Source organism: Vipera ursinii (assembly GCF_947247035.1).
Source record: "Vipera ursinii genome assembly, chromosome: 3".
In the NCBI taxonomy this organism is placed as follows: Eukaryota; Metazoa; Chordata; class Lepidosauria; order Squamata; family Viperidae; genus Vipera; species Vipera ursinii.
This window is the reverse complement of record NC_139516.1, coordinates 127,773,435-127,798,777: the sequence shown is the minus strand read 5'-3', so window position 1 is coordinate 127,798,777 and position 25,343 is coordinate 127,773,435. Positions and strand designations below refer to the sequence as shown.

General features: G+C 39.0%; 1 protein-coding gene across 1 annotated transcript in view; it reads right to left on the bottom strand.

The window, feature by feature from the left end:
- Positions 1–230: 230 nt before the first annotated feature.
- The window catches only part of ANKRD33B (ankyrin repeat domain 33B), a gene marked incomplete at both ends in the record, with an annotated part of 59,440 nt that continues 34,327 nt past the window's right edge, over positions 231–25,343 (bottom strand). Inside the window, 3 exons of the mRNA XM_083360602.1 lie at positions 231–1,078; positions 5,773–5,913; positions 23,314–23,443. Of these exons, the coding sequence (XP_083216728.1) occupies positions 231–1,078; positions 5,773–5,913; positions 23,314–23,443 (1,119 nt within the window). The remainder of the gene's footprint in view (positions 1,079–5,772; positions 5,914–23,313; positions 23,444–25,343) is intronic.

The following is a 25,343-nucleotide window of genomic DNA, read 5'->3' as shown; positions in this document are numbered from 1 at the left end:
GACATGGCCCCTCTATTTCGAGTTTAATCCTATTACCTTTTATTTCTGGGAGGGTAATTGTTAAAATTGTAGAAAAATAATCTTTTCCGTATGTTAACATTGTTCTTATAGATGCCTTGCATTTCTTAAGTCTCTTAAAACAAATGTGATCTTCAGTTTGATCTTCCTTTTCTTAAATTTATACAATATACCATGTCAACCTTATCCATTGATACCAACAGCCATTTGGCTTAAGTCCTTTTTCTCTGCAGAGATGGTGATGTGGTTTTCTGTAAAGCTTCGGCTCTTTTCTTTTCTTCTTCTTCAGCCTTCTTCCTTTGTTCCTTCAGCTCCTTATATCTCCATTTGGGAATCTCCAAGTAGGTCCCATCACTGGCATTACTTTTCCGTCGCACTTTCTCTGGCTGGAATGTAGGCCGAGGTGCCTTACTTATACGGACTCTGGGGATGACAAGCCCAGGTCGAACACTGCTTCTTCTCAACAAGTGCAGTGGTAAGAGACTGGCTTTCCTTGGAACCACAACGTTGACCTGGGGCACATTAAAATGCTGCAGGCTGGCTCTCCTTTCCTTCCTTTCGGACACTAGTGTAATTCTGGAATTCTGAAACAACTTCCTATAGCTGTTAAAATGTTCCCTGTTCTCCAGAATTTGAAGTTCTTTAGCTCTTTGTTTCCTAAGAATTTCTTGCACAGCTGGCCTACGTTTTCCTACAGCAGGAGGACTTTCAGGGCACACAGTCCTACAAGCTATGGCAACAAAGGAGCTTCTTAAACTTGTTGTTATTCTAACCATGTGATCCAGGACCCCATCTTCTTCAGGACCATGGACAGTTCTGAAATCTACAATGGATCTCAAAGTTGCTGAGATCTTCTGCAAGCAAGTTTTTGAATCTGTAGCCTTGGCAAGAAGTTCCTTCAACTTTGGCCATTCAAGCACATATTGATCACAAAATTGCTCAGCGCATGGCTTATCCATAAGTCTCTGTATTAGATATGCAGATTCTATTCTTCCTGTGAAACATGCCCATTCTAGAGGTGTGAATCCACGACCTGGATCTGTTGCATTAATATTTGCTCCTTCAAAGAAATGAGAGAGAAGGGGGAAGGGGAAGAAAGAAATTAAAGTCATGCTGTATGTGTTCTGAACTGAAAAGTTGTAAAAGTTGTAGTTCTTGATTGCTATTCTTAGCTATCATGGTTGACAGTCCGATAGTAAGGTTTTGAGCTATGCTAAATTGTTTAGAGGTTTGAAGTACAGCTGTACCTAATGTTCTGCATAACATTGCATTAATACTGTAGTCCTCCAAAAATCAGCATAATCAAAGTAGAATGAAACAATCACTGATTAAAATTAATTTCCTTAAATAAGGAATTCAAATTACAACATTGACTGATTACCTCATCTGCATATACCAACCATTCTCTTACACCCAAAAACATGCAAGTCCATACATGCACTAATACAGAAATAGAAATTCTGTGCATTAGAAAAAATTAAATCTATCAAGAAAACAACATCTCCTAATCAATGGATAATTCCAGGCTGACCTGAAAAGGGATTCATGCTTTCCACTAGCAGTTCCTACACTCGTCGCTTATTTTTTTCACCAGCTTGTTCCAGTCCTCTCAGTGAATGTAAAAAAAAATCTCTCCCAATATAAGGTTGAGAGAGAAAAATAGATTTGCTGCCTTGCCATTCTCTTGCTTGTTACTCCAATATAAAAAAAATAGAGATGTGCAAAATGTTTTGAGTATTCCAAGCATGAAAGAAAATGCATTTTTCAGAATGTTGATTCCGGATTACAACAGAACTCTAAAAATAGGCAAAATGTTGCACACAGAGAATACTGTACAGGTTAGACAGTATTGGACAGTTCATGGTTGGACCAAACCACACATGTTTTTTCTATAAATGGACCTGGCGCTTGCATGTGTCAGCAGAGATGTTTCAGGGTACCTCTCCTTCCATTCACTTTACCTCAGCGGTCCCCAACCTTTTCAGCTTGGTGGATGGATTGGGGGGAGGGGGGATGGTTCTGTGTAAATGGCAGACATGTGTGTGAGCAGCAGGTGCACATGTGTGTGTGCCTGCCCCTTGCACAAATGGATCTGCACGCGTGGCTAACGCTCGCACAAGTGGAGCTGTACATATTCACATGCCCCGGTTCCAAATAGGCTGGGGCCTGGGCATTTGGGGACCTCTGCTTTACATATCTTTTTCTCTATAGCATTTTTTATGGTACTGCATGACACCATGTTCATGTCCTAAGATGTCTCCCATTTTTCTTTCTTGAAGGAATCGTTTGCAGTCTAGGCTCCAGGTAACACTTTTCATAGGAATTTCCATCCTCCCTGGATACTTTTCTCCTTCACAATTTTAAGCAATTGGATTCTATCTACTTTCTCATTGAGTTAATCAGAATCTGCTCTTCTGAAATCTAATATAGGTAGCCGTCAATTAATGACTGCAATTGAGACAGGCAATTCTGTCACTAAGCGACCCAGTCATCAAGTGAAACACTCATGTGGTTGATTATTACATGATCACAACTTGCAAATTACTGCTGGCTTCTCTATTGACTTTGCTTGTTGATCAAGAAATGCTAGGAAGATCACAAATGGTAATCACACGACCATGGGATACTGCAGCTGTCATAAATGCACATCAGTCATGAATTGCCCGATCATGATCACATGATCCTGAGATGGTATGACCATTATAAGTATGAAAACTGTTTGAAAAATGACTTTTTCAGCAGCGTTCTACGTTTGAATAGTTGCTAAACGTGACAATCATTAACTGAGGACTATCTTATACATAGATTCTTTTCAGATTCTTTTCAATTTTTTCAATCCTGGTCTTCATGAACTCAATGCTAACATGATTATACTCAAGGTACCAATCAATTTCATCTCTTTATTAGAAGATGCTAGGGGCTTTTTAAAAATAACAAATTCTAACCTAAGCAGATATTTCAGTGGCTGACAATAAAATTTGAGTTTTCTTTAGGGATTTATTTTAATGTCTTCAAAATCTCTCATTAATATATTTCATTTGTTAAAATTGTTGCCATGTAACTAAAAATTTATTTACAGTGTGTCACACTGTTTCTGAATTCATTCTAAAGTACTATTAATTGTTTTGGTAAAAAATTGTCAGGAGGAAACACATTTTGCAATGAAGGGACAGCATTAAAAAAAACAGTATAGTGTTTAAATGAATCTCAACTGGGAGCCCTGCTTGGACACACGTTCCTGCAATATAAACTCTGCATTGTCGTTACAGACCAAAATAAAGAATGATCAAGAAAATGAAAATGTTAAAGCTACAATGAATCTCATTTAAAAACAAAAGAATTTGTGATCTTTCTTCATTCAAAGCACAATACAGTGGGAAAGAAAACAAACCCAACAACCACCAAAATTCATTAATAATACCAGACAGATAACCAAACAGAAGGGATGTTTGCTATAACAGATGGTAAAGTCCATGAATTTAGGTTAATCTCATGAACAGTTAAGAGATTCATTTGAGACTGACTCAGACTATAATAAGAACAAGTAAAAGATACATCTAAAGCTACACCAAAGCAGAGAAGCAACTGGTTTATGCAATGACTTTCCCATCACTGTTTCTTGCCTTCGTGAATGTCATCAAATAACTGTATAAAAATATAATATCAAGTATTGTGGCACTTTCAAATATGATGAAAAGGTTTTCTATTTTTTTTATTTTGTATTTCTTTTTTTTAAAAAAAGTCAATGAGGTTGATTTCCTAATGAACTGCTTCAAGTTCTATAACAGCAGCAGTGAAATGTCTAGACTCTATTCATTATACTGGATTCTGCAGTTGCATAAAACATTTTAGAAAGTGTGAAACAAGTTGGCATTCCTGCCCCCTGCTTTATCCAAAGAGGACTGAGATAAATCATTACCTTCCTATAGTTTTTTTCAGCAGTGCTTTGTGAATATTACAATTGCAGATAGTCCTTGACTTACAACCACAATTTGGACCGGAAATTCAGTCACTAAGCAATGCGGTTGTTAAGCAAGTCATTATGTTAATTGGATTTGATGAGCATTTTTACCGTAGTTTCGTTAAAAAAATCACCATGCTTGTTAAGTGAATAATGTGGTCATTAAATGAATCATGTGGTGAATCCAGTTTCCCCAACTGATTTTGCTTATTGTAAACTGGTTAGGAAGGTCACGAATCATGATCACATGGAATGCAAGATGCCAGCTGTTTGCAAAGCACCTGAATTGCAATCAAGTGACTACAAGAGTTAAAACTTTGAGGACAGGTTGTAGGTCACTTTTTTCTAAGGCTGTCATAACTTTCCACTGTTGTTAAATGAATGGCTGCAAGTTGAGGATTACCTATAACTGGGGTATGTTAATGTTAGGAAAGAAGACAGTTTGTATGATAGCACAGATGACCAAAGGCATAGAGTTATATGCAGGCAACTGCCTCTTAGTGTCTATGAACTGAACAATTGAGTGAGTTGCAGAAAAACAAGAGTGATGTTCCATGTACATAAAAAGCAAAAGAAACGAAGAGAAAGAAAACCTAAGAAGTAACTAATAATATTAAATACTATTACAAAGCCATGTAGTAGAGAACAGAATAATTGCAGAAAAGACGCTCAGAGAAATTTGTGTTTCTGATGCTAAGACAGGATGACTAGAAGATAAAAGTCCCATCCTGCTTCTATGTGTTTGCTAAACGTCTCTGCTTTAACAGCTTCCATTTTCCGGGAGGCTACATTTTCTTGTTGACAAGATTAAATATGCCATTTTTAACAGAAATTATTGCAGTGGTTTTCAAGCTGTTCTTGGTTAGAATTATATGCTTTTATTTTGCACAAAACTCTCTCCAAATTTGGCATAGGGATTTTTTTTCACAGAATAGAATAACTTTACTGTCACTTTGAATGTACACTAATTGGCATACATTAATATGAAATTTCATTGCATACAGCTCTCATAGGATCACCACCTCCAATATACACTACATAAATATGACAAAAATAAACAAATACAGAATTATGCATATACCCACATATATTGTATGGAACAGAGAAACAACACAGTCTAGTTCGGATTTTGTATGCATGTGCACGGCGAGAAAAACAAATCTTGCAAGTTTACCAGACAGATGGCATAGAGAACAAAGCTATTACAGAATTGGGTAGTCCTGCTATAAATACTTTAAAACCTCCTCCCAGAGGGGAGCAACAGAAACAGACCGCAAAGTGGGTGTGCAGGGTCTATAACAATGCTTTGAGCTCTAAGCACATAGTGCTTATAAGCTACTCAATGCAAAATTTCATATAGAATGCAGAATATTGTTGAATGCTTATTTTATTATTTTTACAATTTATGATATACAGCAAGTATATTATATAATTTAGCCTTCTGACTGAGATTTATTCAAAGAAATATAGTGGTAGAAAACAGCAAGATGAAAAATGGATTGATTTAATAGTACAACCACTGGTATCATTTGGAAATTGTCATGGTTAACTTAAATTCTATTGGTTTCAATTTAAGTAACTGCAAGTACTGCATTCTACATGCTGGTCTATGACTGAATAAATTGATGGTGCTGATTGGTTTCAATGAATGTGATTTTGGAACCAAATCCTACGTTTACTGTATATCATTTAATAATAGGCAACCAAAAGTACTCTGGAAGTAAATGCCAGCATCTGGAGTTTTTCAATAATTCAGTGAGAAAGAAAACAATGAAAGAAAGAATTTGGTATACCTGCTAATATTAAGGCTCTGGCGCATTCACTTCGGCCTTGCATGGCAGATTTCATGAGTGCAGTAAATCCAAATGCATTCCTTTTCTCAATATCAAGACCAGAATAATAGTTGAGTAAATATTGTGTGATGTTAATATGTCCTACCAAAAGAACAAAAGTTATAGATATTTACAATCAGTACAAATATTACCTGATTAAGTTTTATAGGAGTTTTAAAATAATGACATGCTAATGTAGAAAGGAAATTTTCCATTCTTCTCTCTCTCTCTCTCTCTCTCTCTCTCTCTCTCTCTCTCTCTTTCACACACAAACACAAACAAACATACACACACATTAACAAGTCTTATATTCAAATACCAACTGAAACATAAAGTGCTATGGCACAGACACTAAGATGTTCAAGGAATGGATTCAACTCACTTGTTTCTCTTATCTGAAGCTACTTTTTTTCCCTTCAGAGTAATTTCTCCTCCAGAGCTAGTAGCCCTTGAACAATGCTGAAGGGAACACAAGGGCAGTTCAAGGACAGTAAAATTCCCTAAATTCATGTTTGATTCTCAGGTAAATGAAACTTAAGGAAAAGCACATCAGGGCCACCTCCCACATACCCAGCAATTCCCTGCCAGACTGCTTAGCACAGAGGTCCCCAACCCTCAGGCCGTGGATCGGTACTAGTCCGTGGTTTATTAGGAACTGGGCTGAACAGATTGAGTGGCGGGCAAGTGAGCAAAACCGAAAACATCCCCCCTCCCCGACTCCATGGAAAAATTGTCTTCCATTAAACTGGTCCCTTATGCCACAAAGATTAGGGACTGCTGGCTTAGCAGATATGCCCAATTATTTGGCAAGGTTTTGGGGGACTTACACATGACTGGAAGAAGAAGCTTGTATCCCATGAACTTCCTTACATTGTCTGATAATAAGCCTTCTGGAACACAATAGTAAACAAACAAGAACTAACTTATAAAAAGATTAACATCTTCAGACTAAACGTTAACTAAAGTTACTTCAGGGAATCTTATCCATGGTCAGAAATAATTTCTGTGGCAGCCATCAAGAATTCCTCTGTAGATATACCTTCTATATTCTTGGAAGTATCTCCAGATGTTTATTAGGAATAGGAATGCTTATATACTAAGCTGTTTTACATTAATATCCATTACCTAGTAATTACAGTTTTACATGCATGGATCACATTTGCTCAGATAGCAGGAAGTAACTGATTCAATGCTCCAAAAAACCTAGGTTAGTTTTCACATTAATCTGGAAAGCCTTTTTTGGTAAAGTGCATAAGAAAATGGAGTACGCAGTTGCAGAACAGACAACAGAGCAATTAGATAGCATATATTTTAACAGAAACACAATAATTCTTGCCAAATTTTATAAGCAAAATGTTGGGCTGCCTAATGAAATGGATATACTTCTGATGGAAAATAATTTAAACAAAATCTGAGTGGCTTGTGAATGTTGTTATTCAAGAGTTATGAAATGAAAGTTGATATCTCTGCATTAACAAATACAAGACAATGAAGGTTATGCTTCAAAAAGCAAGCTAATCTGCATATAGGCATTTCTTCAAAGACCCCTTTTGAGCTTCTTCAGAATCTTGGAATGATGATTTGATAAAATATTGGCCTGGTCAACACAAACTGATGATTCCCAAAGACACTCTCTAAGTAAGGAAGACTATTCCATTTGATCTTCTGTATCCAATACCAGTTATTTGAGTGTTTTCTTTGCATTCTTGAAATCCAACATCAGAAGCGCATTGCTGGAGAAAATATAATTCAGTTGCTGAGGTGATTTTTCCCCCAATTTAAATTGAAGTTCAAAATCAAGTCCTCTGGCAAAAAGATAAACTTTACTAATGAACATATATATTTAACCAGACAGGTCTCCCCTTTAGTTTTAGCCTCTTTGTATGTCAAGAACTGCATGAAGTTGTCTTGCAGTTATTCTTAGGCAGACTTTTCTTAGTGTAGTACTTCACTGTGGAAGGCCCTCCCTCCTAAAATTTGTGAACTGGCTGCAATTATATCTGTTACTAGAAGTGCCTTTTAAAGTTTATCCAGGCTTTCCTTGTATCACCATGATACATATGTATTTCCCCCACTTTTAAGTGGCATATGCCATTTTTTATTCTCTTTTATATTTTGCATGAGAGTCCCCTTTTGGTTATTCTGTTATGTGCTGGTTGCCATGTTATGTTTTTATTTTGCATTTGTTTATTGTTATATTTTTCTTTCTTTACTGAGTTGGATGGTCTTACAGATACTGCAAGTAAATAAATCAATGGTTTATATTTCTAATGAGATGGTTTGGGATTTGTTATAATGAGAAGGATATAGGCATCAGTATTTATTTATGTGTTTACTTTTTATTTAATTGTTGTCTTACTGGCCACGTATTATAGTTTTCCACACAGATCTTGATTCCTGTAGTTTTCTTGGCAACATTTTCTAGGAGTCTACCTCTGTGAAGATCTTACCTGGAAAGTTAATACAACCCAGGTGGCCAGAAAGGCCCAACAGAGACTTCACTTTCTCAGGGTCTTGCGGAAGAACAGGGTAGAACAACAGCTTATGACCCTCTTTTACCGGTCTACTATAGAGAGCGTCCTCTCATATGGTATTGTGGTTTGGTATGCTGGTCTGACAGCCGCGGATAGGAAAGCATTACAGAGGGTGGTGAGCACAGCACAAGACATTGGGGACTGTCCCCTGACACCACTGGATGACATCGCCAGGGCTCGCTGCCTTGGAAGAGTGAGGAAAATTCTCAGGGATGACTCACACCCTGGAAAAAGATTTAAGAAGTAGTATGACTACTACATACTATAAATATAGTACAAGGGGGTAGACTGTCAAATATGAAAGAACCAGATGCAGTAAAAATATCAATTAAAAAATTCAAAACAGCAAAATGAGATGTTAACATGCCAACAAATATGGGGCAAAGTGGTGTAGCCTATAGACTGGAAGAGATCAGTCTGCAAACTTTTACTGAGGAAGGGAAACGTAAGAGAATGTTCAAATTACAGAATTAGTAAACTAATTGCTCATCCCAACAAAGTTTTGATTACATATTTTAAAGATATAGAGTGGAAAAAATGCCAATCAAGCAGATTTCAGAAACGGCAGAGGTCAGATAACGTAAGGTGGACAATAGATAAGAATATACAAAAAGTACATATTGCAAAGCCAATCCAGCTTTACAATGCTGCATATCATATTGACCATGTTCTTTGCAATAACCACCATTTTTGTCTCAAACAGGATCCTCCTCAGGACTTCCGGTTTCTGCACGCAGTGAAGCAGTTGAGAGGCTCGGGACTCCGAGGTCTCCAGCTGAGTTTCTTCCTGTTAGGAGACCTAAATGGGGCAGAAGCTGCCCCAGAGAGGTGGCAATGAAAGAAGGAAGTCCCATGGACCTAGGAGAGAAGGTGGTCGACCCAATCAGTCCAGGAGAAGCCTTCCAGAAACCAACAGGAGAAAGGCTGGCTTAACTTCAGAGTCCTGTCCCAGCTGCAAGCAACAGAAGTCAAAAGCACTAATGTAAGCTGAACATAAACAGTCTGCTTGAATCTGGGTAACAATACTGATTTTCTCTATCCTACCTACTTTCCTGAATGGGAGAAACTCCCAAGAAACAAAAAAAACCTCCAAAAGTGAAGAAAAAGGGGGCTGCCCCCACCCTTTTGCTATTGGAAGCGGCGAATTTTAACCTTTCACGGAGGAATAAAATCTGTAAAATGAACCAGTGATGACACCTACTGGTGGATGAGGATTATGACAGTCAAGGTAAAACCAGGGGGAAAAATTAATCTTGCCTGTGACCTTCAAAGTTATAACAAAGTATAGCTGTGTAGATAAAGTGAGACTTGCAAACCTGAAGGAACAAAAACAGAACAACAACAATTCTGACTCTAAAGCTATTTCCAAAGCAGGGGAAAAAAATCTGGACTTTTGGTCATCATATGCTAACAACCGTAAACTAAAATCTATCACTCTCTAGCTCATATAGGATAACTACAAACACTATTAATATAAAATATATAAAAATATATATATAAAAAAGGGGGGGAAAAAGGAAGACTTATTCAAATGCTACATGAAACTTCTTAGTCCCGTATTTGTTCTGGATATGCTCAATCCATTTTCTCCACTCCATAATATATCGTTCTTGCGAATGATCTTTCAAATAGGCCGATATCTTTGCCATCTCTGCCAGGTCAGAAACCTTTAAAGTCCATTCTTCTATAGTCGGCAGTTCCTCCTTCTTCCAATACTGACCTATTAAGAGTCTTGCTGCCGTAATTAAATTCAACATCAGCTTAGTGTCCACAACTGTAGCATCTGTAATTATTCCCAACAAAAAAAGTTGCGGACAAAACTTTATCCTCTGTTTAAAAATCTTCTGCATGTTCCACCAGACTTTTATCCAAAAAGCCTTAACCTTTTTACAAGTCCACCATATGTGAAAATATGTTGCGTCTTCGTCACCGCACCTCCAACATTTAGGCTGATAATTCGGATACATACTTGCAAGCTTTTTAGGATCTAAATGCCATCTATAAAACATTTTGTAAAAATTCTCTCTTAGATTTTGAGCTTGTGTAAATTTTACGTTCCTCACCCAAATCCTCTCCCACGTATCCATTGTAATAACTTCTTGGATATTTTGGGCCCATTTAATCATACAATCTTTAACAAGCTCTGTTTCTGAGTCAATTTCTATCAATGCAAGATATATCCATTTGATATGTGCTGGACCCTGATTTCTAATTTGCTTTATCAAATTTTCATCAGTCATTGTAAAACCAATTTTCTGGTCTTCTTTCCACCTGGCCCGTAGCTGAATATATTGAAACCAAGTTTGAACAACCTTCTCTTCTCGCAAGAGGCTATATGATTTCAAACACCAGACATTTCTTTCCAAGCTCAGAATCTCCTTGTACGTAATCACATCATGTTTGAAACCAGCATGTATATTTTCTATTGCGTGTTTTGGAATTGCCCACAGTGGTATCTTGCAATCTAGCTTATGTATATACTTCTTCCAAACTCTCAACAATGCCTGTCTTAGAATATGCACTCTAAACACATTGTCTACCTTCTTGTCATACAACAAATATGCATGCCAGCCAAACAACAAATCGTGGCCCTCAAGATTTAATAATCTCTCTTGTGTCAAATTAATCCAATCACTTATTCCTACTAATGCAGCAGCTTCATAATATAGTTTAAGATTGGGCATTTTAAGACCACCTCTCTCACGAGTATCCTGCATAATCTTAAGTTTAACTCGTGGCCTTTTCCCTGCCCAAACAAATTTATTGATACCTCGCTGCCATTCCTCCAAATTAGAATCTTTCTTAAGAATCGGTATCATTTGAAATAAAAATAAAAATTTAGGCAGGACATTCATTTTCACTGCTGCGATCCGTCCCAACAAAGACAATTGCAATTTTTCCCAACTCTCTAATTCTTTTTGAATTTTCCCCCATAGTTTTTCATAATTATTTTTATATAACTTTGTATTAGAGGGCGACAAAAGCACCCCCAAATATTTAACCCTTTTAACAATCTCAAATCCAGTTAATCCTTCTAAGAGAGCCTTTTGCGAAACTGTCATATTTTTGGCCAGAATTTTGGTTTTCTGTATATTAACTTTAAATCCATAAACCTTCCCGTATTGTATTATCTCCATCAGGTCCACAACAGAGTTCTCTGGCTGGGTCACTGTAACAACAAGATCATCTGCGAATGCTCTCAATCTATAATCCTGATCTCTAATTTGTATACCCTTAATTTTTTCCGAATTCCGTATTTTAACCAATAATATCTCTAATGTTAACACAAATAACAAGGGCGATAACGGACACCCTTGCCTTGTGCCCTTCTCAATATTACATGCTTCTGTCAGACTATTATTAACTATAATTCGGGCAGTTTGTTTTTGATATAATGCCCTAATCGGTTGTAAAATTTTTTCCCCAAAATCCATTTTGTCTAAAACTTTCATCAAAAATTGCCAATTCAATTGATCAAAAGCTTTTTCAGCATCTAGAAAAATTAGCGCCGCAGGGATCTGGTTGTTCCTTTCCAAAAACTCTAACACATCAACTATATGCCTCACATTATTTTTCATTTGCCTACCACTAATAAACCCCGTTTGGTCCCCATGAATCACCTGTTGCAGAACCCTCATCAGTCTATTAGCCAACAACTTAGCAAATATCTTGTAATCTGTATTTAAAAGCGATATCGGTCTATAATTTTTAACTTGAGTAGCATCTTGGTCTTCCTTCGGAATCAAGGAAATAAAAGCTGTTCTCCAAGACGATGGCACCTTTCCCCCCCTCTGGATTGTCTGGAACAGTTCCTTTAATGGTTTCATCATCTCTAATTGTAAATTTTTGTAATAAGCCGCAGACAAACCATCCGTACCTGGTGCTTTATCCACCTTCAATTCCTTAATTGCTGTAAAAATTTCTTCTTCTGTAATTAATTGATTAATCCCCTCTTTTTGTACTTGCGTAAGAACCGGGATGCTAGCATTCTCCAAATATATATCAATGTCTTTTTCATTAATCTTCTCCTTAGCATATAATTTAGAATAAAAATCCACAAAAGCATCCTTGATAAGGTCCTGTTGAAACACAACCCTTCCTTTATGCTCAATTTTGTCTATATTAGAAGCCCTTTGCTTTTTCCTCAATCTATAAGCTAACCATCTACCTGGTTTGTTAGCGTTGCAAAAGGTATTATGCCTGGCAAACCGCAAATTGGTTGCCACTTGGTCAGCCATTAATTTATCAAATTGTCCTCTTAACAGTTTAATAGCCTCCTTAGTCTTCACATCCTCTGAATTCAAAATCAAAGCCTTTTCTTTTTCCTTTATTTCATTCTCCAGTTCTTTCCTCCTAGCTTCCACAGCACGTCTATGTTTATTATTCATATATATCAACACCCCTCTCATATAGGCCTTACTTGCATCCCAAACCATGTCCATAGAGGTGCCCTTATTCATATTAATTTCAAAAAAATCCTTCATCCGCTGTTTGCATTCTTCCACATTTCTCTGATTTCTAAACAAATTCTCATTTACGCGCCACAAGCGCCTATCTCTATTCTCCTTATCAATCTCTAGCCAAACTGGGCTATGATCAGAAATAGTTCTTGCACAAATCTTCACCTTCTTAGTCCTTAAAAAAAATCATTAGTCAACAAAATAAAATCGATCCTGGAAAAAGATTGATGTCTGTCAGAAAAAAAAGTATAATCCTTTTCCTGCAAATGTCTCTCGCGCCAAATATCTCGCAGTTCCAAGTCATCCTTCATTTCAAAAAAGGATTTAGGCAGTCTAGCATGACTTGGGACGCGCTTAAAAGCTCCAGCCTTGTCCATCTGTACATCCAAAACACCATTCCAATCCCCATAAAAATAAAAGATTTATAATCCAACTGGGTAAGCTTTGTATGAAGTAAACTAAAAAAGTCAGCTTGTTGTTGATTAGGAGCATATAATCCAACTAAAAGCGTCTTTTTACCTTCTAGCAGCAACTCTATCATAACGTATCTTCCATGCTTATCTGCTTCAATTAAGTCTGCTGTTAAAGCACTTTTAACATAAACAACCACTCCATTTTTCTTATTCATTGCAGAAGCAACAAATTGCGTACCCAACCTTGAGTTCAATAAATACTTTTGATCCACAACCCTAATATGTGTTTCTTGCAAACATATAACATCTATCTTGAATTGTTTTAAATATTGAAAAACTTTCTTCCTCTTCTGTGGTGAATTTAGTCCATTAACGTTCCAAGTTAAAAATTTAGTTGCCATGCATATCATCCCAAAGCTCTTGGAGCACTGCTTTGATAGGACTATCTTTTTTAGGCCGTGCCCCTCCCACTGCTTGGCTGTAAGTACGTTGTGGAAGTTCCATAGACTTCTGCTGATCTTGTTCTTTTATTTTTTTTTTGATCGTTTTAAAGCAGCACGCGTCACCCTCTGCTCTCTAGGATCATCCAAAGAAGTTGTAGCTTGATCTCCTCCAGCACCGTTCTCCTCTGTCTGTCCATCTTCAGCCTCTTGATGATCTCCTTCTCCAGATCCCTTTGCAGCTTCCAGAAGTGATAATGGGGTTGCTTTTAAAACATTATTGTAAAAATCACGCGCCTGCATCACAGTAACCAGACGGTACCTTTTACCTTCATGCATCACCATCAACCCAACTGGAATCTCCCATCTGAACCTTATATCTCGTTGCTTGAGCTCTTGCACAAGAAATGTAAAATCCTTCCTTCTCCTTAAAATCTTTGGAGGAATTTCTTTTAGAACCAAAACTTCTTGATCAGCAATCACAACTTTAGTATCATAGGCAGCTTGTATAACTTCATCTCTAATTTCCCTCTTTGCAAAATAAACCACCACATCTCTAGGCAGCTTTCTCTGTCTAGCAATCCATGAATTCACACGAAACACTTTATCCATGCCTCCCTTTATTTCAGATGCTGGCTGATTCAATACCACTTCCAGAGCCTCAGAAATCAGCTGCTTTAGATCTTCCTTAATATTCTCTTTTAAGCCTCTGATTCTAACAGCAAACTGCATCTGGTAATATTGAGCAAGACTCAGTTCTCTGTCCATTTTGTCTCTTAAATCTTCATTCTCCAATACTTTTGCTTCTAATATGGCATTCTTTTGAGTCAAATCTTCCACTTTTTCATCCAGATCTTCCACACATTCAGCCACTTTATGCACTGAAGACAAAATGTCTACCTTCATCACACTAAACTTCTGTTCCATCCTCTCTTCCATTCTCTCCTCCAATTTCTCCAATTTCTCCTCCATCTTTGCAAATTTATCACCCATTGATTCCAGAATTACCTGGGCATGTTTTTCAAGAGCATCTTGTAAATCCTTCGGTGTCAATACATCAGGAGGATGCAACGCCTGCAATGATGATTGTTGCACCGGAGAAGTTCCAGCACTCCGAAGAGTTTTTGGGGGAGGTTTAGCCGCCATCTTTTACTTTCACTTGTGATGCACTTTCACTTTAAGTTTAAAAAGTCCTTCAAGCTCGAGAGTAAAATATAATAATCCTCTTCACCTTTTCCTCTTGTACCGCTCTGCCTGCTCCTTTTATTCCATAGTCCTTCCTTCAGGCAGGGGTGGTCGCAAACGCCTGGCTCTGCTCCAAGAAATCCGGAGCAGAGACGCTGACCAGCTGGGAGCGACCCAGGCTACGGGGGAGTTCGATCCTTCAGCCGCCCAAGCTACAAGCTCAGGCGGCCCCGGAGAACTCGACCCCTACCTGGGGCCTCACCCCCTCCTCTTCTCCCGAGGAGGGGGCTTCAAATTCACCCGAACAGCTGATCGGCGCTGTTTCGGGTGAAAATTACTCAGCTGAGCCGCGGGCAGCCCGGGAAGGCTGTCTCCGGCGCCGCGCAGCCACCGGAAGTCCGGAATAGTATGTTATTTCTTATGTTTCTTTACTCTTGTTTTCCTTTCTCTTTCCTTTCTCTTTTTCCCTCTTTTCATTGTTTTATCTATTGCTTAAGAAATGTAAAAGTGTGAGATGGCTTATATGGAAAAAATAGAGTTAAATTTGTAAATGTAAATGTAATTAACTTTTGAGAAAATCTTCACCAGCAAGAATATCTAGAATTTGGTGGGAGAAATAAACTAAAATAAGAATTGTAACAGGATTTATGATGAGGCAATCAAAATGATTGAATAGAAAAGAAATATTATACTAATATGATTATTATTTTTAGGAATATTGGGAAAAATTACCTATTTAATTGTTATTTATCAAAATAATAAGAATTGTATTAACCCAATGCTTGCAAAAGAGGTTATTTCAGGGAAAGAGGAAATCAACTAAAATTAATATGTGGAATATGAATTATAGAAATTAATTGTTAATGATTCTTTTACAAATGTAACCCAGACAACACAGTTCACTAATTATTGAGTGGGGAAAAAAATCAATGAAATATATTAATAATAAAAAAGGATCCTCCTCAGGAAAGGTGATTACCTTAACATGTAGCAAAAATGATCTTTCCAAATCCTTCCCATCTTTAATAGAAAAGGTTTGTCGTTTAAAAATTCAAGAGAAAAGAAATGGGCAAGGACTAGGAAAGAAACTCTGCTCATGGGTTTCTAATTAGATGGAATTTATTAAAATGCTACTTAGAGTAACCCCATAGCAAGATCAGTAACAAATAAATTCAACAAATAAAAATCTGAAAAATCCAAGGGAAGCAAATGGGAATCTTGTGCTGCAGTGATCCATTTATCTTTGAAGAGTAGGTGACAAGTTAGTTACTGATAGAAACGCTGTGTATGATTCCTTTTACTTCGGGATGTCTGTATCTATTTAAGCTTTATTATCACTGATATTTGTAAGTAAACTCAAGGATTATTTGGCTTAGGGAGCAGACTAACACCAATTTACAATTCTATTTCCATACTTAACTATTCAAGAGTCCTCTGAGCGTATTCATATTTCAGGATAACAAGAATGCTAATGCTAGAGCAATAGCAAGCAATTGGTCCCATAAGATTCTTTTCCAATCCAACTGATATTTTACAAGGATTGTTAAAGGGAGCTGAGCCCTCTGGGTAAGAGCTTATCCAGAAACCAGATATCACTAGCCAAGTTCAAAATTTCACCCTAGATTAGAGCCCAAATTGAGTCACGTGGCTATGTTGATTATACATCTGGGAAGCTGGAACACTGCTTTCAAATTTTTTATTTGAACTGAATCAAGCAAACAGCAACATAGTTGAAATACAGGCCAAATTGAGATGTGCCAAGGAGTTGTGTTAAACACTGGGCCACACATAATTTCATAGTAGGGACAATTCTCAGACTGTTGCAGCACTTTTCTGCACTGTCAACATAGGATGCATAATCCCAATTTTTCTCTTGCCCATGAATGAAAAACTAACTAGAGCTTTAAAGCACATCTTCATCTCTTTGCTATTATTACCCTGAATTGGTTAGCTGCTTATTTTAGGTGTCTTGGCAAATGCTACAATATTTTCTTTGATAGCTAAATTGGAATTATCAAAGCAATAATGGGAATTGAGATAAACTCACTGCATCAGCAGCACATAGCATGAATGGCAACTGCTTCTCATCTACCTGTGGGGGATGGAAATTCAGTTCATTCAAATGCTTGACTATGTAAATATTGTGCTCAGGAGACATATGAGTACTACTGTACTGATAAATATTTAATAACTGGGTCTGCAGCTCCATTGCCACTGCATGCTACTAGGTGTTAAACAGCTGACCGTGAAATAGGCAGAGGGCTCAGCTCTGCTTTCAACAGGCTGGCCTAATTCCAGAAAATTTAACAATTGGCTCCCACAAGTTGGTACAAGCCAGCCCTAGCACACCACTGCATATGGAAAAGTAATCTGGAGGATATACTTTGCTATCTTTTAATGTAAATGATGTATCTGATCATCCCTAATCCTGAGTTATGTGAGCTGTTCTGTTTCAGTAAGTAAAAAGAGAGGTCAAAATTTGCTTCTAGTATTCAGTACCTGCTTTTTATCAGATGCAATGTAACATTTGACTTTTGAAAGCTTTTATCTGAAAGATCAGATTTTTAGTCTCAGAAACTGGCTGCTGGATACTCATCCATGGGCTCATCTCCAGTGTTAGGTAAAGATAAAGGTTCCCCCGCACATGCGTGCTAGTCGTTTCCAACTCTAGGGTCCGGTGCTCATCTCCATTTCAAAGCCAAAGAGCCAGCGCTTGTCCGAGGACATCTCTGTGGTCATGTGGCCGGCATGACTAGACGCCAAAGGAGCACGGAACGCTGTTACCTTCCCACCGTAGTGGTTCCTATTTTTGTACTTGCATTTTTTATGTGCTTTCGAACTGCTAGGTTAAAAAACAGGAATCCCACGTGTTATTTTTGTTTTTTATTCATTAGGTTTACATGCTGTCTTTCTCTCATAAATCACGTAAAGTGATAGGAATCTGGCCAACCTGTATCCAATGGCAATATGCCAGAATAGCTTGAATCCTTGTTCTAACGTTAAAATCCCCAACAAATGATAAAATGGATTTGCACAATACTACCTGCCCCCAATTAATAAAACTTATGATTTCATTATTAATTAACAAAATAAATATTCCATTTACTTTTAATAATGTTAAATAAATGTGTCAACTAAAACAATGATAGACCTGATAGTATTATGTAATGATTATTTCATTGGAAATATAACCTCCCCCCCAACCTAAAACCGTTATTTGTAGATATTCTATTATTATATTTAATAATATAAAATATATTTTGAGTGGGAAGTAGCTAATTCCTTTTGTAGAGTCAGTGTCAGGTCAGATGGTCAATACTTTGCAAATGCTCTTGAGGAAGGATCACTCCAAATTTGAAAAACTAACGCAAAGAAATGAAAAAGAAAACAAAAAACAAACTCAAAAGGCAGATTTGATGGACCACTAGGTCTATGTTTCCATGTAAGTGTTAAAAAAGACCAAGAACATTCAGGCTTCACACGGGGTTTTAGAAACCTTGCCTGGTTTGGCATTCAGTACTCTTGCATGAAACTGGTAATCCAGCCTAGAAAGCAGAAGGAAAATGCTCAAGTTTTGATCTGCTGTCTCATGTTCCCCTTGAGGGCCCACACTTGGCCAAACCCTGGCCTATATAAATTGCTAATAAATAACTTTGCATACATCTCTCTTTTTTACATTTCAAAATGTATTTATTACTATTATTTTATTCTCATTCATTCTTGGCATGGACAAGACTAAAGACTGACCATGAAGGATCTGTAAGATGCAACAAGAAAGCTTTCTCTTACTCTTCCCATTTCTTCACAGAATTTTAGTCAGTCACACCAGGTTTTAGAATTAAATTTATGCATGAATACTTCTTCTTCTTCTTCTTCCTCTTCCTCTTCTTCTTCTTCTTCTTCTTCTTCTTCTTCTTCTTCTTCTTCTTCTTCTTCTTCTTCTTCTTCTTCTTCTTCTTCTTCTTCTTCTTCTTCTTCTTCTTCTTCTTGTTATTACACTTCAGTATTCTGCATGAACTTTTATAAAGACCTATAACTGAGCTTTTATTCAACCTGGAGAAATAACGACAAGCTCTCAAGAGGTCAGTAAGGTCTTCACTTTTTGAATATATTTTACGACTTTAAAATGTTTTTGTTCATACAGAAATGTTCTGTATTAATTCACTACAAATAGGCAAGTCCTGTCCACACAGATCTCTGCAAATTTTCAAAGAGATATTTTGCTTCCATAAGCATTCAACTGAAGGGCTCCATTGAGACTGCTTGAGTTTCCTCTAATGAGGAGTTAATATATTCCTGGCTCAGGAATTCTGGGACTTGAAGTCCACAAGTCATAAAAGAGCCAAGGTTGCCTACCCCTGACCATGGTCATGTGATCAAAATTCAAACACTTGGCAACTGACTCATATTTATAAGGTTGCAGTGTCCCCAGGGGTCCCCATTTACAAAATTCTGACAAGCAATGTCAATGGGGAAGCCAGATTCACTTAATAGTCATGTAACTAAGTTAACAACTGCAGTGATTCACTTAACAACTGTGGCAAGAATGGTCATAAAATGAGGAAAAATTCATTTAACAAATGTCTTTCTTTACAACAGAAATTTTTGACTGTTGTGGTCATAGGGCGAACACTACCCGTAGTGGCGTTGCCTCTAGGGAACAAGAAATCATTGTGCAAAATATAAATTGCTTTGCACAGGACTACCTTTTACTTGGTTTACTAAAGATTAACAATGAGGGAAAAGTCATAAATTAAATCCTAGATTATTTAGGATCATTTTTGTGGATCTATAGGGAGGTAGCATTTTTATTGATAGCTTATTACAGTACAATTGGGGTATAATATAGTTACTTCTATTTTTATAAACCTATGACACAGAATTATCTAAATGCTACTTATTTAAAGCCTGCTGGCTGTCTTGTCCTGCAGGCTGACTTCATCCAGGACGGTGGTGCTGGCCGTCTCCTGTGCGCACACCTGGGGGTGGGGGGAAGGTGGTGAGGCAGCTCCTTGCTGGTTCCAGTGGATTTAAGGCTGAGTGCATTCTGGCTTTGATGGGCCAACCCCCCCCCAGCACCTCCAGCCTCGCAGGCACGAGGCATCCCTTTCATCGGCACAGACACACACACCCCACGCAGGATAGCAAGACCGGCACTAACATGGCAGCGCTGGCAATCTCTCCCCCTCCCATCACCTCTTCCTGAGTGTGGAGGAAGGAAAGAGATGAGAAGGAAAGAAGAAAGCGTAGCAGAGAGGGGAATTGTGGGGGGGATCGTTGCTGGCTGGGAGCTCTGGCGGTGGGGCGGGGCTCTTGGGAGGGATTTTTAAAGGGGAAGAGGAGATTGACTGGGGGAAGAAGATTTTATTTTCTCTTTTCCGGAGAGACAAGCCAAAAGGAGGGAGAGCATGGTAGGAAGTTTATTCTCTGGAGAAAAAATAAAAAGCCTTTTCACCAACTTCCTACCTCGCTCTCCCTTGCTCTCCCTTCCCTGCTGCCAGCCACTGTGGAGGCTGCCGGAGGTCCAAACCTCTTTGCCAAATCCGCAGAGCTCTGGCAAAGCCTCCCAGCCAGCAATGATCCCAGCCAGCGATGATTCCACCCCCCCCATTCCCCTCTCTGCTACGCTTTCTTCTTTCCTTCTCATCTCTTTCCTTCCTCCACACTCAGGAAGGTGTGATGGGAGGGGGAAAGATTGCCAGCGCTGCCATGTTGCTGCCGGTCTTGCTATCCCACGTGGGGAAGGGGGTCTATACCAGTAAAAAGGATGCCTTGTGGCTGTGAGGCTGGAGATGCTGGGGGAGGGGAGTTGGCGCTGATTTACAACCTGGTTGTGTCCATCAAAACCAGAATGCACTGAGCCTTAAATCCACGGGGCAGCCGTACCCTGTCCCCTGGGTGCACGCGGAAGTATAGTCCGGCGTCCCAGCTGGCTGTCTTGCCCTGCAGGCTGACTTCACCAGGATGCCAGCACTGGCCGTGTCCTGTGTGCACACCTGGAGGGCAGGACAGAAGTGGCGGGGCAGCTCTTTGCTGGTTCCAGTGGATCTTAGGCTGAGCGCGTTCTGGCTTTGATGGACGCAACCAGGTTATAGATCAGTGCCACCCACCACACCAGCACCTCCAGCCTCACAGCCACGAGGCATCCCTTTCAACGGGACCGCCACCGCACGCCCACATGGTATAGGAATGGCCGGCAGCAGCATATTAGTGCTGGCAATCTCTCCCCCTCCCATCACCACTTTATGAGCGTGGGGGAAGGAAAAAGATGAGAAGGTGAAGAAAGGAACGGGGGAGGAAGGAAGGAACAGGGGATGAAGGAAGGGAAGGTGGGAAGACGGGAGGGAAAACGGGAGGGAGGGAGGAAGGAACAGGGAAAAAGAAACAGAGGAAGGAAGGAAGGAACGTCAGGAGGGAGGGAGGGAAAAAGGGAAGAAGGAAGGAACAGAGGGAGGGTGGGAGAGACCATGTCCCAGTGCTCACCCTAGTCCCATTCTCCACAGCCAGAGACCCTCAGATCTGCCCCAGTCCTGCCCAGGCACCCCTGAAGCGAGTGATGTAGAGTTGGCCACACACACCCCATAGGCCACACCCACCTGGCTCCCTGAGGGCAACCACAATGCTGATGTGGCCTTCAATGAAATTGAGTTTGGCACCCCTGCTTTAAATGAGTGTTATCCCATATCATACTAAGATATTTCTTTAACTCCACTTAATGTTGATATTTGGAAATTGATGTCTAGATATTTAAACATCTTTATTTGCTAGGGATGGTTATTAATTTCCCATATAAAGGTTAAGTTTTTCTCTGTCCAGTTTTGTCTGACTCTAGGGGGTGGTGCTCATCTGTTTCTTGGTTGAAGGAGCCAGTGTTGTCTGAAGACACTTCTGTGGTCATGAGGCCAACACGACTATACGACAAGGCACACAGAATACTGTTACCTCCCCACTGAAGTGCTACCTATTTATCTTGCATTTGCATGCTTTCAAACTGCTAAGTGGGCAGGAGCTGGGGCAAGAAACTTGAGCTCATTCTGTCCTGCAACGCTTGTGTCTAGAAACCAGACGGTCAGCTTTCCAGCTGACAAGCTCAGTGTCTTTAATTGCTGAGCCATCAGGCCCCCTTAATTTCCCATACATGCTGGTGAAAGGCAACACCACTATTTTTGCATAGTTTATTTTCAATCCTATAATTAGGCAATGGTTAGCAAAACCCCGAAGATTACAATTTAGGTGTGGGAGACAATATCTATATCATCAGCATAGATAAGCATGGAAATTAATCTCTGATTTTTGAGGGAATGAGGTGAGATCCAAATTTGGAAAGGCACTGATTGGTTCCCTTAACACTTTAATGGAACTATTATTACCTGGGGAGTGGTGCTGTTAAATGTAATTGAAGTCACAGTTAATCTCCACAGAGCGTCTTTGGGTAACACTATAATTAGCTGCAGAAACCAGCAATCAATCAATCAGGAGGTTTTGTCAATGCTGCTGGGGGGCTGAGGAGGGTCAAATCAAAACCTTCATTATCAATAATGGCAGCCTAGAGGTTCTCTCTGGGGAGGGGCCACCTGGAGCAGGGGTAGGCAACCTTGGCTCTTTTATGACTCATAGACTTCAACTCCCAGAATTCCTGAGCCCTGAGGTTTATCTGTGTTGCAAATGGATGTGGAAATCTGCACTACTCAGGTGACCCTGACGACACAGACAAACCTCCAGGTGGCATTGATGACTCTCTAAAGCAGGGATCTCCAACCTTTCTGGACTGGAGGCCCAGTGGGAAAGGGAGGGGCAGGCACCTTTATGCACGCATGCACACACATGCAAATGTGGCTGCGTGTGCCTGAGTGCTACTGGGGCTGTGAGCCTGTGTGCTCTGCAAATGGGGCTGCTAGCGCCAATGCATGGCTTGCAGCTCGACTAGCACTGGCGCAAGTGGGGTAAGGGTGCACATGGCCGATAGGTTGGGGACCTCTGCTCTAAATCACGGGTATCAAACTCAATTGCGTCGTCTGATATGTCGTGTTTTTTGCCTTTGCCAAGCTGGGGTGGGCGTGGCCTGCACATGACGCCAGTTTGACATCCCTGCTCTAAAAGAATGTAAATGACCAGCTATCTGCAAGGAGTACAAATCCTTCCATTTCCCCACCATCCAGTCAGAGCTGAAGAAGCTTCTTGGATGAAAAGCGAAACATCTTCAAAGAAAAACAAGAAAGTCCAGTTGCCTCATGAAAAAGCATCTTTGGGATAACTATGACCTGGATGACTGAGAATTTTTAACTATCTGTTTTGTGTACTAATGCATAGCATGTATTTCACTTATTACGCTGAGCAATCTAAGTGAGTGATAACTACCTGGTGTACACTGTCCCTCTTTAAAAATGAGGAAGCCTGAAATTCATTGGATCGTCACAAGGATCACAATTACAAAGGTGCACTACTGAACATAAAAATTAAATATCCTTACCTGCCTGAGCAGCTGTAATTAGAGCTGTATTCCCTTCGTTGTCCTGCCAGTTTATATCAATATGAGGACACTGTGCTAAGGCTATTACAATATCCACGTACCCTTGGTAACAGGCAACAATAAGGCCAGTCTATAAATAAATAATAAAAAAGGTGGAGGTTAAGGTGTAGTGAGCACAGTTCAAGTACTACTTATTTGAAGTTCTTTGAAGACATTAATATTATAAATCTGATATTTTATTTCAAATCTGCTTTTCTACTTCATGGAAATTAACAATAATAAACCAGTAAACAGAAATGATTCATTAAAGTAAAATAACATACCAGAAACAGAGCATAAAACAAAGGTAGTTGGTACCAGAAATACCAGAATGAAGATTGGTAAATGTTTACTTCAGGGATGCTTGTCTAAATAAAGTAGCAATATTTGTTACTTTATTTAGACAAGCATCCCTGAAGTAAACAGTAGGGGGAAGCCATATAAATTGAAAACTCATAAAAATCAGGCATGCAACAAAAATGAGAAACTTCAAATGCAACAGAAAGGAAACAGGTGAAAGCTGGCTTCTTCAAAGTCAACCCCTTATTTATTTTCCTACTTATGAAACGGAGGTGGAAATGAACTGGTATACTTACTTTCTCTCCAATCAATGTAAAGTGTCTTTAAAGTAATAGTTGCAGGCTTAAACTATGTTTTTTTTTAAAAAAAAACATAGATGAACATATAGTCACACAGCAAAATATTGTTTTTATGCTCTATAAAATTATTTTAAACTAAAAATAGCACATATAATTCCAAATGTTGTGCTCGGTCTATGGGTTATCATAGAAAATAAATTTACAAAGAGGTAAATTTCTCTATCAATGTCTTCATATTAACAAAAACAATAACTTTTTCTGTAATTCATTTTATTCCTGTCTTTTAAAAAGCAGAGGTTTTTTTCCTGTTTCTTCCAAAAATCATTTATGTTTTTAAATATTTGCAGTTTTGGTGAGATATTGCAGATATTAACTTATTTATGTTGTATTTTTATAGGAATACTTTAAAAAATACTATGTATTTTTACTGCAGTTCAAAAAAGATGTCATGGACCCATTCAACCTGGGAGTAAAATTGCCAACTACAAAGTTCAAATCTTTGATATTTGCTGCACGAAGAGCTCGTTTTAATCAATACAGTCTGCAGATCCACATGCAGATTGCATACAATCTAGCCTGCTCACACATGCATATGTATACACACACTGGGACAACCTTCCATCGTTCCAAAGAAACTTCCCCCTCAGTGATCTGTTTACAGATTGCTGGATTCCCAGTGTGGAAAAAGATTCTGTATTCTAGGGACTCCAATCAAGATTACTTTTTCCTGTGAACAACGTATTCTCATCTACCCATCCCTTGAAGACTGTTGACTTGTAGTGGCAAGCACTCTAGTACAGGGGTCCCCAACCCCTGGTCCGTGGACCGGTACTGGGCCGCAGCATGCCAGCAACCAGTCCGCACAAACAAGCAAAGCCCCATCCGTGGGATGCAAGCAGCACACAAAACCACGCACTCTCTGGTCCGTTTCTCCATGAAACCGGTCCCTGGTGCCCAAAAGGTTGGAGACCTCTGATCTAGTATCTGCAGCCAACTGGATGCTATAAATATCCTGGGAAACAAACTGACAAAAAATGGGCAAAACTTCCAAAGAGTTCTCGTGCCCTTTACGGCTGAGGCCACAGGCAGTCGACAGACTGTAGGCTGACAACATATTTTCTAATGCTCTGATTATTGACCTGTTTGCTCTTGTTTTGTTTTACCAAACAGAGCCATAATAACTATTGTAACTTTATGACCCAATGTACGCTTTGAAGTTATGTGTACAGTCCCTAACCTGATCTTTAGTTGATGAAAAACCTCTTTCTTGCCTACAATAAATATTATTTATTTTGAAGGATATCCAATATACAATGGTACTGACTTTACTAGAACCAACGTTGTAGCCATCTTGTTAGTTTCGTGGACATACTCATCCACCAACTTTCACAA